The sequence below is a fragment of the Numida meleagris genome, chromosome 4 (assembly GCF_002078875.1).
Source record: "Numida meleagris isolate 19003 breed g44 Domestic line chromosome 4, NumMel1.0, whole genome shotgun sequence".
NCBI lineage: Eukaryota > Metazoa > Chordata > Aves > Galliformes > Numididae > Numida > Numida meleagris.
In genome coordinates, this window is record NC_034412.1 from 71,105,074 (window position 1) to 71,121,544 (window position 16,471).

The 16,471-nt window shown below is 40.4% G+C and overlaps 1 protein-coding gene across 17 annotated transcripts in view; it reads left to right on the plus strand.

Annotated features, from left to right (window-relative positions):
* The window catches only part of CLOCK (clock circadian regulator), a 55,410-nt gene extending 41,899 nt beyond the window's left edge, over nucleotides 1–13,511 (plus strand). For 15 of the 17 annotated variants that reach the window (XM_021393710.1, XM_021393711.1, XM_021393709.1 and 12 more), the window contains 7 exons: nucleotides 134–234; nucleotides 1,135–1,224; nucleotides 1,698–1,856; nucleotides 3,432–3,638; nucleotides 4,894–5,102; nucleotides 5,379–5,655; nucleotides 8,125–13,511. In XM_021393710.1, the coding sequence (XP_021249385.1) occupies nucleotides 134–234; nucleotides 1,135–1,224; nucleotides 1,698–1,856; nucleotides 3,432–3,638; nucleotides 4,894–5,102; nucleotides 5,379–5,655; nucleotides 8,125–8,301 (1,220 nt within the window). In that variant the 3' untranslated portion in view covers nucleotides 8,302–13,511. Of the gene's footprint in view, nucleotides 1–133; nucleotides 235–1,134; nucleotides 1,225–1,697; nucleotides 1,857–3,431; nucleotides 3,639–4,596; nucleotides 4,768–4,893; nucleotides 5,103–5,378; nucleotides 5,656–8,124 lie in introns of those variants that run through there. The other 2 variants (XM_021393723.1, XR_002437782.1) reach the window with 2 other exon arrangements.

Genomic DNA, 16,471 nt, shown 5'->3' on the forward strand with positions numbered 1-16,471 from the left:
AAAAAAAAAAAAAAAAAAGAATCCAAGCCTTAAGCTTTTTTCATTCGGGAAGAACTTCCTGTGATTTGATTATTGCATTGCAGAATTGAGATTACTGTTAATATGTCTCTTTTTCTTGTAACAACATTGTCAGCAACACCAACTAAAATGACAGTGGACACTAGCACTCCTCCAAGGCAAAGCTTATCTGCTCATGAAAAGTCTACACAAAGAAGATCATCTCTCAGTAGTCAGGTAACTCTTTGAAGAAAAACTTTTGTACTTAAATCAGTACAATTTTCCTTTAAAATATATTGTTAAATTCATGTAACCTTCATTTTATTTCTTCTGAAAACACAAAATTTAAACCGTAAGATTTATACTTGGGGTGCTTGACTATCATTTCTGTGCACCTTCAGTATACTACATTTTAAGGGAGTACAATAATTAAGCATGTAAGTATTTATGTTTTGGGGCTTCAGAGTTTGCAAGAACGTATCTGAGTCTGTGCTTTCACTCGCACATAACTTCTTCGTATGATTCTGCATTTTTATATATGTGTGTGTGTATATATAAAACAATATACGTGATTGCTAACATAATGCTGTGTGTCCCTACAGATTATTCATATAGATTTATACCGCTAAGAATGTCAGCAAATACTTTAATACAGCTTCTGAAATCTTAGTAACATGAGAAAACATAATACTTCACATGCTTAGTGCTCATATTCCAGATGAACTAACACGTTTGCTTCAAAAATAGAATGTGTATTAAAATATGTATTTTACTAATGTGTTGTGTAATGTCTTAGTTTAAGAACAAAAGTGTCAACTTGCAAACTGGTTGGAAAGTTTTTGCCCTTACTGTGAAAAAGAATTTTAGAGCAGCCTTGTTTTTCCTGTTTTATACCTTCTGCTTCTTATATATTTTTAGCAGGGAAGCAATTACATAGAGATTATGTATATTGTAACTTTTTCTTGTGTGTTCTTAATTTTTTAATATTTAGGTTTAGGTATTTCAAGAAATATACTTGTTTTTACCATATATTCATATGATGCCATTTTGGAATTGATAGCTTATGTAGAGAAATATTTCTTGTCAAGTATGAAGTCCATTCTCTTCTAGTTATGGAACAATTTTTTTAAATCCTAGTCTTTAAGCTCCCAGTCTCTTGGACAACCGGTTACACAGCCAACGATGTCTCAGACTGCTACTTTACAGCTCCAGTCCAGCATGTCCCAGGTATGGATTAAGTTGGTTTACCAAGTAGTTTTATTATTTCTTAAAGAGTCTTGGTCTGACTATAAAGTTAATTTCTCCTTCAAAAAATGAGTTCTTAGATGCCAAAGTTCCTTAACGTTATTCTCAAAATGAGCAAATTTCTGTTTGACAATTTCTAAACTGTCAGAGCTTTTAGCATGCACAGTACCATGTGAATTACTAAAGTTTTTACAGGGTCTTAGTGATTTGGGTGGAAATCAATTTCTTTTGCTGTGATTTGTTTTATTTTGTTCTAAGCAGTCTAATTCTGATGCATCAGCTAAATGTGAAGTCTGTGACATTTTTGTACTGATGATTTTGTCCTTGGTTGATGACTATGAGCAGTTTAAAAAGCAGTGCTTGATTTCTTTGCTAGTCTGGAGGAGTGTGCTTACTACTTGTGAACTAAATGTGATTATTTTTGCTCAACTTATAATTTATACATGGCACTACAGCCTGTCTTTCAGTTTTCAGCTCAATTAGGAGCTATGCAGCACCTAAAGGACCAGCTAGAGCAAAGAACACGCATGATAGAGGCAAATATCCATCGGCAGCAGGAAGAGTTGCGGAAAATTCAAGAACAGCTTCAAATTGTCCACGGTCAAGGACTCCAGGTGAGTTAGTGTAACTCACACACATTTGATCTGTAGAGAATTTAGGGATCTAAAATGAGATTTGGGCACTTCATTCCAAAAGGGGATTCTCTTGTACTCCTTGTCAGCTATCTTCTGGACCTTGTGTGCCCAAAATTCATAGAACCTAACGTTACTGTTCCTGAGGAACCTATAATTCTGAGTGTACCTAGGTGTGCCCCAATGTATCCTTTTAATGCTGAGTGGCTTGTGCTACCTAGATGTAAAAGAATGTGATGTAGTGGTTACTACTTCTTGAATACCTCTGCAGCCATTAGAATGTTCATCCAAAATGTGCAAAATGAGTGCTTATTTCCCCTTTTAGCTCAAGGGTGTAAAATTCATCCCTCTTGGATGAATGCATACCTCTTAGAAGACTGTCCCAACTATCAGGCTGAGATCCTCTTACACGCTCTTCTGGTGAGGTGGTTCTGCTTTGCGTGGCATTTTGAAGTAGTTATTCAGCCTCAAAGACAGGAAGTCTAGAAGATGCATTACCCAGTCTGGCAGCTGAGAGTGACAAAAGATCTGGCTACCCGATTTCTGTATTTTAACCAATATGTGTATTTTATGTCTTTTTAATTTCATCGTTCTGTTTTCAGCAGCTATCTTGCGAAGAAAAGAATGATCCTATTGATTAGACTTTTCTAGCTTAAAAAAAAAAAAAAGCCAGAATGAACAAACAAAAAACTAAAATATATCATAAGAAAAGAATCTAAATATTTTCAGTGTGCACTGTGAATAAAGAGTAGAGTAAAATGTACTTCCTTGGAAGTATTGAGTATGTTGTTTAACTTCTGTTGAGGAGTAGGAGTTTCTGGCATGTGCTTTTTTCAGTGTTTTGCTGTGATCTCATGTAAGCCTTCCAGCAGTAGATTGCTTGATAGGTTCTTGAAAGGAGAGATTCACAGCTGTCATCTCATGCACTGCAAAGGGACCTTATTCAGGACTGTGGAAACTAGAAGACAAAATCTAAGTGCTGCACGTTCTACGTTATTACACTGAGTCATTGTAGTTTTTAGTCTAACATTTTGTAAAGACTCGAAATAATTTCATGCTAAATTCAGTTTATTGCAACGAGGTGATGTTGGAAAATTCAGTATAACCAGTACAGTTTCTTAATTGCCAAGGAAGATTACCTTCTTGGTGCTATGTCTGTGTCAATCGATTCTGAGATTTTGAATTAGTTTCACTTCCAGAGGCCTGACGAGTAGAAGCAAGATCTCTAAAGAATTTAATCTTTAGACAGTTACAGCCTACATTATAAGTCAGTCTACAAATAGTAATTTTTCTTTAAAAACAAATATTAAACCCTCAATGTTTAGGGCTTTAAAATTCAAGATTCTGATTCTTAGCTGTTATAGTAGAGTCTCTGAATGCAGACCCTGTATGGGAGTTAGCCCTTTGCTTTTGGTAGTTGCAATGCTATTTCAACATCTAGTAACCGGGATGAGGCTTCATTTTATATTAATATCATAAGAAATTAAATTTAGTTTTTGCCTAAGATGAACAATTAACAAATTTTTCTTAAGAGCTAATTTTAGGATTTTTTTTAAGATGTTCTTGCAGCAACCACCTTCTGGACTAAACTTCAGTTCTGTGCAGCTCACATCTGGAAATTCTTCAAGTGTTCAGCAACTTGCACCAGCAAACATGCAAGGTCAAGTTGTTCAGACTAATCAGACACAAAGTGGGATGAACACAGGACATACAAATACACCACACATGATACAGCAACAGCCTTTGCAGAGCTCTGCATCACAGGTAAAATTCTCACTAGAGAATGCAATCATATGCAATAATAGCTTCCCTGACTTCTTCCCCTCCAATTTTTTTGTGACTATCAAGTTTATTTCTTGATGTTCAAAGTTTTGCAGTTGAAATGTATTTATGTTCTTGCTAATGCAATTTCACACCTTGCTTTAATTTTAAAACTTAGAAATGTAAATAATTACAATTTACAAATGTAAATAATTCCAAATGCTTTTTGGAAAGACCAGTATAGAGAAAACAGTTAGCTTGCCTTTTTGTGAATTTTTTTTGAATTTTCTATTGACAGAACATACAGCATGAGAACATTTGTACTAGCTGAGCTTGAAACCCAGTGTCCAGACACTGATCTCTACAGTAAATGCCTAGAAAAACATAAGAACAGGAAAAGCATATATTGATGCTTCTGCACTTGACTTTTCTGCTCCTCAGCAATTTCAGTCAGATGCCATAGGTGATACCTTTTCCATTTTAAATGCCTTTCATGGATTTTTCTTCTACGGGTTTATCCAGTTTTTTTTGATTGCATGTAAACGTCTGAAATCACTAGTATTTTGCAGTGAGTTCTACAGCTTTCGCTCCTTCGAAATTTGTTGATGTTTGTTTTTTGAACCTGCCACTTAGGTTTTATACTGGGAAATACATTGAGTAGTCACTCACGTTTCATCTTCTTTGTCATACATAATTTCAGTCTTCTTTCATATGTATAGAAGCCTTTTTCTCAAGCTGAGGAGTTTTAATGTGCTTGACCATTTTTATAGAGAGGCTGCTTATAATTGTAATCTCTTTGGTCATCCTCCTTTTTAACTTTTCTCCAAATCCCATATTACTTTTTAAAATTTGTGATGAGGCAGAGTAGTGGTGGACAATTTATCACTTTAGCATTAACTTAGTTCCAGACTTTGAAGTATGAAATTGATTGAGGTAATGTGCGTGTTTTAATGTGGCACAGAGATGCTAAAGGAATGGAAGACAGGATCTTGAACAAACAGTATGCAAGCAGATGAAATATTAAGGAAAAAGATATTCTGAAGAGGAGAAGAGATTAAGAGATTTTCAGATGCCCTAGAGCCAGTCCCACCTCCAAATCCTCAATTGATAGGAAATACCTGTCTACTTTAAAGTAAGAATTCATTTGTAATAGAAAAACATTAGCAGTTGTAAAGCATGGGTAATTACAATGAGGAAGACGGTTGTAGTAGCTGGCTGTTTTCAAGCGACTGATTCATTACGTGTCCTTCCTTTTTAGCATAATCAACAAAATGTGCTTAGTGGACACAGTCAACAATCTTCTCTTGCCAGTCAGTCACAGAACACAGTCTCAACACCTTTGTATAACACTATGGTGATTTCCCAGCCAACAGCCGGAAATGTGGTCCAGGTTCCTTCTAGCTTACCACAGAACAATAACCAGAATGCTGCTGCAGTAACTACTTTTACACAGGATAGACAAATCAGGTAAGTTTTCAAGACCATATTTGGGTGACTTGTAGCTGTGTAAGCACAGCATTTATAATATAATGTATAGAAAAATAGTATAAAAACCCATATTATTTGTTATTGTGATCACACGGCTGTTTAGCTAAACTTTACCCAAGACGGTGTTCGTGGGCTTATCGTAACCAGTAGTGTTACAACAAGGCATGAACCTGGCAAAATCTGCATTTGTCAAGAGCACCTAAGGCTTGATGCATTTTTCCTAAAGTGATGCCAAATGTCTTTTTCTATTAACAGATTTTCTCAAGGTCAGCAGCTTGTAACAAAACTTGTCACAGCCCCAGTAGCGTGTGGAGCAGTAATGGTACCAAGTACTATGTTTATGGGACAGGTGGTGACAGCTTATCCCACTTTTGCTGCCCAACAGCAGCAGCCACAGACTTTGTCAATAACACAACAGCAGCAGCAGCAGCAGCAAAGTCAGCAAGACCAGCAGCAGCAGCAGCAGCAGCTCACTGCAGTTCAGCAACCAGCTCAGCCACAGCTGACCCAGCACCCACAACAGTTCCTACAGGTAATGCAGCATTCTCTAGAAATCTGTTAGTCCTGAGACTTTCAGCATGCTTGTCTTAAAATTATCTTAAAATACTTAGGTATTTTGCCATGAAAGTAATGCCTTCTATTTATTTCCATGGAAACTACAACTGATACAGAGAACACAGTAACACTATTTGATAGAGCAAGCTCTCAGCTACAAAACACCATTTTTCAACATAGTCTCTACCATTAGCTATGCATTTGCACCAGCAATGAATAAGAGCTTGCATGCCATGCTCGTAAAAATCCATACAAGCAGAGGTGACCCGCTGTTTCACAGTTGCTATAATGGTATTGTTGCTAGGAAAATGTTGCCCACGCAGTCCATCTGATGAAAATCGGTCAATGAAAATTGGCCCAAACAGATGGAAGTCAGAAGGCACCAAATCCAGACTATATGGTGTGTATGGTAGGACAGTCCAATTAAGACTGGCAATGCGTTCCATGGTCTTCGAACTGATATGGGGCCAGCCGTTACTGTGCTGCAAGAGAAAGGTTGTCGTCTTCTCTGGCCTTACTCTGGCAGCTTGAGCCTTCAGCTTAGTCAGCATTGTGATGTAGCAGTCAGAGTTGATGGTTTGTCCGTGTTCCAGGAAATCCAGAAGGATTGCCCTATTCTTATGCTGAAAGATAGTGCACATCACTCTACCTGCTGAGGGCTGTGTCTTGAACTTTTTCTTCAATGGGAAATTCACATATCACCGTTCTGTGGACTGCCATTTTAACTCCAGCTTGGAGCAGTATCACCATGTCTCATCACTGCTAATGATGGGATCCAGTAAACTGTCACCTTCAGCATCATATTGGTACAACAGGTCCTGACAAACTTGCATAAGGTGCTCTTTCTGTTCTTGTGTGAGCATTCATGGGACACATCTGGTACAAACTTTGCAGTATTCTAGCATTGCCACCATCATTTCCAGTGCACTGAAGCTAAACTTCAGCTCTGTACACAGTTCCCTGGTCTTCATCTGCTGATTCACGTGGATGAGCTGATTGAGATGCTCTTCATTTCATGGTGTGACAGATGTGCATGGCCATCTAGAATGACCACTAAGGTCATTTAGTCCAACTGCCAACCCATCAACCCCATGCCCACTCTAACCATGCCTCTCAGTGCCACATCTGCATGTTTTTGAACACTTCCAGGGATGGTGTTTCCACCACCTCCCTGTGCAGCCTGTTGAACAAACTTTCTTAATATGTGCAGTCTCTCTTTTACACTAAAAGAGATTTCCTGGAGAAAGGTGGAATTTCTGCAATGGAGTAAGTAGTTGAAAACTCAATCTAAGTTTATATGGACAAGGAATAGTTAAGATTCCATTTAGGGATGAGTAAAATTTTCTTTACCTGGGCCAGTGGCAGAAAATACTAACTTCTTAAAAAATCTTTTCCATAAGAACATACAATTTCATCCACTCATCAGGCAAAGGCTTTTTAGCTGCAAGCTGAGATCTCTGATCAAAAAGAGAACTGAAGAATGCCTAGTGATTTGAATTTCAGCGCTCATTTATAAATGCTGTTTAGCAGGTAGGTGTCTGTCCCTGCTTTTAAATTTAAAAGTTTGTGCAGTTTTGCCTTCATTCTGTTGAAAACCAGAAGATTTGTGAAAGATGAAGATCCCCAATGGTCTGTTCCTGTCCTGGCATTTCTTTATAGGCAACAGTTTAGGGTTTTTAATATAGACAGGTCAGCCCTCCCTCCCTGCTGAAGTGTTAGAATTTGAAGTAAAGCAAGTAGGTTTTTTTTTATTGTTTTATTTTTTTCCCCTCTGTTTAAAGAAGAGAGAAAAGGAGCAGTGCTTTTCCTGCCTCTTTTCACCAGGGCTTCTCACAGTCTGATTCTGCAGGTGCACCAGTGATGTAGTTGCAGAACATGTTCTGGATTGAGACGTCCAGTTCCTTTCGTACCTGTCCTTAGCTGCTTTTTCTTCAGCACCATCATCTTTTGTTTCTTCTAAGAGGAGCGACGTTAAAAATAAGTGTTATTTGCAGTAATGATTAATTCCCTTCAGAGGAGTTGTTTGGGTCTGCAAATGGGGCGGCTTCCTTGGTTTTCTTCCTTGGATTTTTATCCGGGGATAAATTTGATCTGTGCCAAGTCATGCTTTGGCATGCCAAGGCATTGCTTTCCTACGTGACTGCAATAACAGATGTGTACGGTTAAAATAGATTCCTTAAGCCCCGTTATGCTCTTGTGGTTTGAAATGGAGACAAATTGCCATGTGCTCTACCCTTTGTCACAGGAAACTGCCAAGACCAGCTGCTTTGTCAAATGCTCCGATTATCTCCATTAATATGAACTAATCTTTGCATTGTTTGTTCAGCTTCAACGACCAAATCAGAAGTTTATTTTGACTGAACTCTTCCGAAAAGTTAAAAAGCAGCCAGGCCTGTGCTTCTCAGAGCAACAGAAAACATAATTTTCTTCTGTTTGCATGTTTTAGACATCCAGGTTACTTCACGGAAATCAGTCAGCTCAGCTCATCCTCTCTGCTGCTTTCCCACTACAACAAAGCACTTTTACTCAGTCCCACCACCAGCAGCACCAATCACAGCAGCAGCAACTCTCACGGCACAGAACTGACAAGATGACGGATCCTTCCAAAGCGCAGCCACAGTAGCTGGGGGCTCTGCCTCTTTGTGAAGTCAGCTTCTGGGAGGAGGCTGCTCCATAACCACTTGCACTGAGGTTACAGAGGTAGCAGTACAAAGCCTTTCTAACGCCGCGGTATTGAGACCTACAGCTAACTTCTGGAATCTGTTAAGAAAAACCACAAGGTGATGGCAGGGACGTGGCCAACTGTGATCGTTGTCCCAGTTTCTGTGCTCTAAAGGGTTTGCTGCCGTGTGTTAATTTGTCCGGGTGAAATCAAAAAATGTGACTGAAATGAGAGGGATGCTGAAAATATTGGTATTTTTTATCAGTTCTGTACATTTTTAAAGTATCAAAATGGACACAGAGCAATTGTTTGATTTAGCAGAAAAAATGCCAGGAATATAGTCCGACAAACATCTAATTTTTTCAGATGATTATGGGACAGTAAATATTTTGAAAATGTTGTGTGAAATCCAGTTCTCTGTTGTACAGATGCTGTAAAATATTATGTATATGTCTGCATAAAAGGAGAAAGAGCAAAATATTTTATATGATGCATGAAATGTAATCTGTCATTTGTAGGTTTGAATATGTTTCCCTAAATTCTCACGCCATACTCAGACTAACGTTTTCCTCTGTTCTGCCCCTTTGTTTACAACATGCTGCATCGTTCCTTTCACCCTCAGTGTGGGCACAAGTCTCTCGTTTGTGCTTTGTCTGTGATGTCACAGTCTGTTCGGTGAGGTATAGCGTGGTGGTTAGCTGACTTCTCGAGGTTAAATTATTGACGAAGCTGTTTGAACTGGTGATCATGCATCAGGGTTCAGGCTATTCGGATCCATGAGTATCATCCATCGTTTCGTACCTAATTCATTTTATTTGAAAAAAAATAGGAATTTGCACTGCTTCCTTGCGGATGGTTTGGAATTTTATTCCCCAAAGCTATCTTTTGATATAGTTCATAGTTGGAAATATTTATGTAAAATGTTTAAAAAAAAAACGGTAATTTTCAAGAATGTTTCAGTTATAGGAGTAATTTGCACAAAAAGATATATTTACATTTAATAACCTTTTGGGCACTTTTTAACCACTTTCTCTGTGGTGAGAATTGTAACTTGTTAAAATACGTTGGAATCTTTTTATTCTCATTCAAAAATTAGATCTTTTCTTTAGTCAGAACTAATTCAGGGTCATTTTAACAACGACAGGAAAACCCATAGTGCCTTGATTTTAATTCAGGTGATAATGTTGAACATCTTGACTTACAGTGTCTCGAATCTGTAACCATTCTCAATTTTGAAGTCTTAGTCCATTGTCAGCCAAACTTGTGTATCTACTTCATAGCTGTTTCTGCATTGTGATCATCTCAATAATGATCTGAGTTGAGAACACGAGCGTTTTTGAGTGCTGCTCCCCCTCAAACACTAAGTCAGGAACAGAGGAGTCTCTGCAATCTCAGACCTTGAAGGTATTGTTCTCGAAGATCTAAAAACAGAGAGTGCTCCTTTTGCAGGAGTAGGGAGAGTGACCCAATTCAAAATAATAACAGTAAAAAATCATTTCTGTAGTGTTTAGAGTATGGTTTGGGGGAGACTGTGGTCGATTCAGGAGGTATCACTGAACTAAGACTTCAGAAGGCAACTTCACTTTATAAGGAAAATAAAAAGTTCCAACAGATACGATGTGCTATTTTAAGTAAACGTTGGGTAGGGTTTTATGGTACTAGGTTGTGAAAACCACGACTTTAGAGGAAAATCAATAAACACAGATAGATCTGAGAATTAAAATAAAACAGCAAAAGCAGTTAGAATTAGTAGTAGGGAGAGAAAGCTGGATTAATCTTGAATACTGAGGAGGAGTTGATTGAATGTAACCAAATGGTGACGGACTGTTTTGTACTGTGGAGCAGTGTGATTGTATTGCTGGGTGAGCCAAGCCCGCGGGAGGGTGGCACCAGTTCAGTGAGCGCTCGATGCCGTTGGCGGCATTTTGGGGCTGGCCTTTGCCTCTGCGAGTGTCCCACCATGGCATTTCTGTTGTTCCCCACTTACAGAGCAAGAGTTTGGTACCAAAAAGCACAGTCGTGAACAGGGAAGGAGTGTGAGAAATACAGTACCAAAGAGAGTTAGATTCCGTTCTGCTCCAACAGGCCTCGCAGCAAGGAGCAGGTGCCAGCACCAGACGCAGCAAGGAGAAATTCCCCTTCTCTAAAAGGATTTCTGCCATTCTCTGAGCTGGAATAAGGGTCAGAAGCCCGCTGCTGTAGAGCTCCACGTAACAAAGTTTGCCTTGCTCTGCGCTGCTGCCGCACCATCCACCTGTTTCTAAAATAAGCTGCGTTACCGGAGGTCTGTGTTAGCAGCGCTGCTGCTTAATGGAAGTAGGTTAGAAAAACTGTTAACCATTTACAGTAATAACAGAGCACTAAAAGAGAAATCTGAGAGAGCTTTAATAGTGCTGTTAGAACTACAGAATAGTGGTAAAATAGATTTATTAAGCTATTATACCGAGAATTACAAAAAAATAGAGGTAACAGCCAGCCAGATAATGATGCAGCTTTTTATATGAAGCTCCATTTAAACTTCTCTTCCCATTTCCCCCCTCCCCAATACTCTCGTGTGCTGCTATAGGTCTGTTGGAAAACGCTGAACTAGGTGAGAGAAAATAGATGACAGCGATAGCACGGCTGCTGAAAGAGAATAAAGAAACGTACGCTTTGATCAAGAAGCTTTTTGTAACCTCAGAGAGAGGTCATTCAATTATAGAGCTACCAGCCAGGATACAAAGCATAGAAGATGGGGAAATTCATAGAAACTGGAAAAATACCTACCGTGAATCAGGCAAACTTTGTACAAAAGCGAGTACGTAGAACTTGTTCCATGTTCTGTGCGAGGATGCAAATGCTTTGTTTCACAGCTGCTGACTCAAAGGTGTACGTTTAAGGTGTCTGCGGTTTCCCTCATTGCTGAATCAATTGCTGAATCAATTGCTGAGCTGTCCTTGATTTTAGCGGGAAGAGGACCAGGCTGTCGCCTCTTTCTTAATCAGCCTTTTGCTTCTGCCTGACTCATTTACTACAGTCATAGATTATTTGCAACATCCTAATCGATAGCATGATAAGGAATGCTGCGATGCCGCAGGTTCTGGGGTGCAGACATTACAGGATGACTCTGACAGAAGGGAAGGAGTCTGTTAAGGAGAGGGTTGTGTTTGCGAAGACACGGTCTGGTGGTACGGAACGGAGTGAGAAAGAGAGTTTAGAAGACAGACATTGTTTGCCTGCGATGGGTGAGGATTTGAAGAAATGCTTCTAGGAAAATTACAGAGAAAAAGAATATATAGCTATTTTTATATTATATTTAATATATATTTGTATATAAATATGAAAAGATTCTAGTAGGAGCTCTCCATATGCCTTCCATTTCATCTAGAAGGTTTACCTTCTGCACTATGGTTCCGGTGTGTCGCCACTTGTGTGGGCATCCTGCCTGCTGCCAAACACCAAAATTAGTAACCCGGTATCCTTACAACAGGTAGGTTTCATTTCAGCTTTATGTAAAAAAGTAATTAGAAGAAAGCTATATCAGGCAGTTTTTCACAGAAAAAGAAATTCTCTTAAGATTCAAATAGCACTTTCTATCTTTTTTTTTTTTTTTTTTTGGAGTAATAAGAAGCACTTTACTGAAAAGACTATTTGAAAACCAGTTTCTTTCTTTAGTCAGTGAAACTGTTGGGGGGGCATCAAGGAATAACATGCATAAAACTGTCAAAGAGAGACATTTCTGGAAAATGTTTCTTTAATATGGAGATCCTTTGAGGCTCAAAGTGCAAGATGAAAAAGTCTTCTAGAATTGGTTGGCTTTGTGTTTCACATGGTGTGGGGAAAGGATGAACGATTACGGCTTTTACGTTGCACAGTTGCCTATGAGAGAGACTCATCTGGAGGCCCACCTGCCTGCTCAGTAATTCTAAGTGTCCCTTAGGATTATAACGTGTGTGACAGTGTACTGAAGGGTTAAAGATGTGGCCTTTTGCAGATGCTGAAGTCAATTCAAAAACCATTTCTGTGTTCAGAGAACTTAACCCGGGTATTGTGATGAGTGTTGTAGATGTCGTGGCACTGGGAGATGTCAGACGTCAGATTCACGAGTTTCTCTATTTGAAATCATTATTAAAATTAGATGTACAGTCAGAGGACTGGAAAAATGGTTATTTTGATTAAAAGGAGAGAGACTAGTTTTAATAATTTTTATTTTTTTACTTATCCCTGGTGGAAGAAGTTGAAAGAGTTAAATGAGTTTGGATTAAAAAAGACGTATTTAAACCAATTATAGTAGGTGAGACAAGTGTGAGCAAACACTTGAAATTGTTGTGGTTGTCCTGAGACTGGATGGTTGCTTTTTCAGTATCGTGATTTTTAACACTACATTCCTTGTCTTTCTTTTTTTTTAACCAGGTGATTTAAGCTCTGTTACACTTCATGCTGTGTCATCTGCATGAATTGTGCCAGCATGATACGCTCTATTCAGAGAAATTGTACCTAAATAAAAAGGAGGGAAAAAAAAAACACAAAACAAAACACTGTGTCTGAACAAAATACTGTGTGGCCTATACAGAGACCCCAGCTAAGACTGAGAGATGCTGCATTAATAGACAATCAATGGGTAAATTATTTATGAAACACTTTCGGGAATGGTCTTAAAGATGTTACTGCTTTGAAAGCAGTTGGTGAGTCGTGTTTTCTAAGAAGAAAGGTAAAAACTATTTATTTTAAAATACATCAGATTGGATGTTGAGTTTTTAAGCAGTGTTGATTTCACGGTGTCTCGGGTTCCAGTTTTGTTTTGTATTTTTTGAACTGGCATTAGCTTTGTATTCGTTCACCAACAACCCCTAGTGCCGCTCATATTGACGTCAGGAAATGTAGATACAGTTCCCTGGTGTTCGTGTGACCATTACTAACTGTCAATTTTTTTTTAATTGAATAAATGTAACATTTAAAATTTTGCTTTTTGTAGCTCCTAAGGTTCTAGAAGTTTGTTTTTTTCTGAGTTCCTTAATGTCACTTCAGTAAGAGTTTCACGGTGAAGTGCTGTCATACCCTTTCCACAGATGTAACAAAGGCACTCTCTACCCCCAACGACTGACGTGTGACAAGTTGCTTGATGTCAATTTTACCTTCTCTCCCTCCCCAGAGAAATGACTTGTGAGACTTCAGTAAAAATGCATACCGTACTCCTCTCTTGTCTGCTCTCTCTATCTCTTCGTAAACTCCTGGCCCGCTCCGATGGCTGGAGTCCTCGGGTTTGCGTGGTTCCGTTGGCGCCTCGCCTTCATTCCTGCAGTGCTTGGTTAGATGCACGCAACCACAGCTCGCTGCCCACGCGCCCTGTTCTGCCACGGCGATGGAGCAGCGCTGCAGGTTGTCTGCTCGTGCAGGGGGAGGTTGAGCAAGCACAGCCCTTCTCTCACGTCCATGGGCAAAGCGCCTTTCTGTGCTTCTTCTAACTGCCCTCCCTGGGGGAGGCCCTTCTGCTGAATTGTCAGAGAGTGGCCGTGCTGAAGGCACGTGCAGCACCTGGCAGCTGCAGCGCTGAAAAAGAAAGCAGAGAGCACAACTGGGAGCGGGCAGCTCCTGCGTGGGAGGGCTGCGCACTGACCTGTGTCTGTCAGGCTGCTCTAGTCCTCTGTCACTGAGCAAAGTGGGAATGCCAAACACAGTAATTTAATAATTTGAAGTCAACCTAATGTTTAAGGGAAGGGGGGAGAGAAGGAAATCCCGTAGTTGAAGTGGAATACCTGGAGGAAGTGATAAACATGGTCGGCCCTCTTTACAATCCGCTGTTCTTTTCTCTCTGTATCTTCATCACGCTAGATGCCCATGTTAAAGATACTAATCTTTTGCCTCTGGGAATTAAAGAATCCTTGTGCAGGTTGTACATCACCTCTAGCCTTGAAAAAGCCCACATGCCACAGGAAGCAAAGCAAGCTGCAGAAGCACCACAGTTAAAAACTGCCTCCACCCACCGATCCTAAGGCTGATAGCGTGCGGCACAGTTAGCACTTTTCTTAAACCTGAACTTTGGAAATATCAATACATTTTTCCATAAACTTATCAAGAAGAGCTGTAATTATAACTACTGCAGCACCTGAAGCAATGCTGTTCAGTGACACTTTGCTGTTGTGCAAATTGAGAAACCAGCTCTGCTCACAGGATGTTAGGTACCTGGAAGATTAGCAATCCAAAGGTTAGCTGCTACCTCAGCGCTCCGGGCTCAGCGGCAGTGATGCAAATTCCAGTCCTCAGCGGTCAGAGGGCAGCAGGTAACAACCAAGAATTCCAATCTTCTGCTCACGGTAGCACCCAGTCTCTTTCAAACACCTTTGGCAACTGTTTTCACAGAGGAAGTAAGCGTGAATCAGCCCAAAGATGCACCTCTACAGCACATCACACAGATGGGTGCAGCCATTGCTTTTCACCTCAGCAATAAGATCAGCCCAAGGTTGTAGTGGCAACCTGCCATGAGCGCTGGCTTCTGGGACAGTGCAAGGTGAGCTGCAGAAAAATGCCATGTCAGCACGGCCAGAGCTCCTACATAGCATCCAGCGACATGGAAATAACTCAGGATAACTTGGGCTAAATTTGGATGAAACTGCACGATCCTCTTCGTTCAAGAGCCGAGTTTGTTTGATGCAAAAGAAAGCTGTACAGCAGCAGGCGGCCTTTTAGAGAACTCTGAATACAGCCACTTATTAACCTGCACCTTTCCACAATTAGCATCTGCCTATCACACCTCCAAGCAGCAGCTCATGTTACCAGGCCTTCCTGCACTGCTCTGAGGACAGGCTGGGTTTTGAGCCAGACCTGGACTTTGGTGCCCTGGGTTTCTTCTGAGCAACTCTGTACTGAAGATTACAAGCTTACCTTAATCTTTGCTTAGCGCACTTTGCCACATGCAGTATAATGAGGGGCTGTGAAAATAACAAGCACCGGTTTCCTCTCATTTTAAACAACTTTTAACTGGCGAGAGGTTGTTTTTTTTTCCCATCCCCATAGAACTGACCAATGTCATCTCAATTCTGTTCCCAGTGGTTCAAGCCTGGAAATGAGTAGTTGGAGGTGGTTTGCTCTTTTAAGTTTCCATTGTGTTCACAGCCTGAGACGCAAATTCTTGCTGTAGAAGCTGATGTGGAAATTCCCCTGGAACTGGCAGAGAAGTCTGCTGGAACTGATAACGCATCCCACTTCAGTAGGGTTGGAAAGGTTGTGCTGGATCATTGCTTATGTTCATATTGCTGGCGCGGTGATCTGCAGAGCCTTGTCTTCACAGCCTAAGCATCCACTCACCACATTTAACATCCTCCAGCCACAAAAGCAAGCAGAATTGCAGAGAACCATCAAAAGCTCCAGCTAGTTTAGTCTGTTTCTCATTCTACTGTGCAAGGCAAATTCAAAACACTTAAAAGGAAAAGAGCACTATTTAAACTGTATACATTTATACAATAAGTAAATTTATACAATAAAGCAGGGCCTTGACTGGCTAATGCAACAACCGGCTCCTTCCCCCCAAAATGCCGTTTTCTTCTAAGCAGCAGCTACACCCCAGGACATAAGCATTTATAAGCCCAGGCGGACATGTCCCAGCAGCACAGCGCCAAGCCCGCTCTGCCATCTTGCAGCCAAGGTTTAAGAGATTTTGTAATTCCCAGTCCTGAAAACGGCTCCTGCTCCCCACCCGAGAGCCACTGCAGGACTGAACAAGACACGCACTGCATTTCATCCCTGTGAGCAAGCTGACATGGCCAAGAGCATTAAATCACAGCCACACCTGGCTCTTCTGGCTATCCTTCATGCTTTTATTCCCTGCTGATTTGTATTCTTTACAAGGCAAAAGTAAATCATTCTATACAACTTCAGAACTAGTAACTGACCGTTTCCATGCAACTGAAAGAGAGTTGCCTTGGATGCCGTCATAGTAATGCCAGGTGATTCATTACCCTGCTTTTACCCCACCCTCCTCAAGTGCTTGGCTACAGTGTCACAGCTTGGGCATCTCTTTCAACATTACATCTCAAGTCAGCCCCATCTGGTCACCCACCCCTCTGCTCTTCCTTCAGTGCTGTAACTCACAGCCTGAACGCTCCTGAAAGTTGGTGAACAACTTGCTACATCTGCATCTCCAAAGAGCGACAGC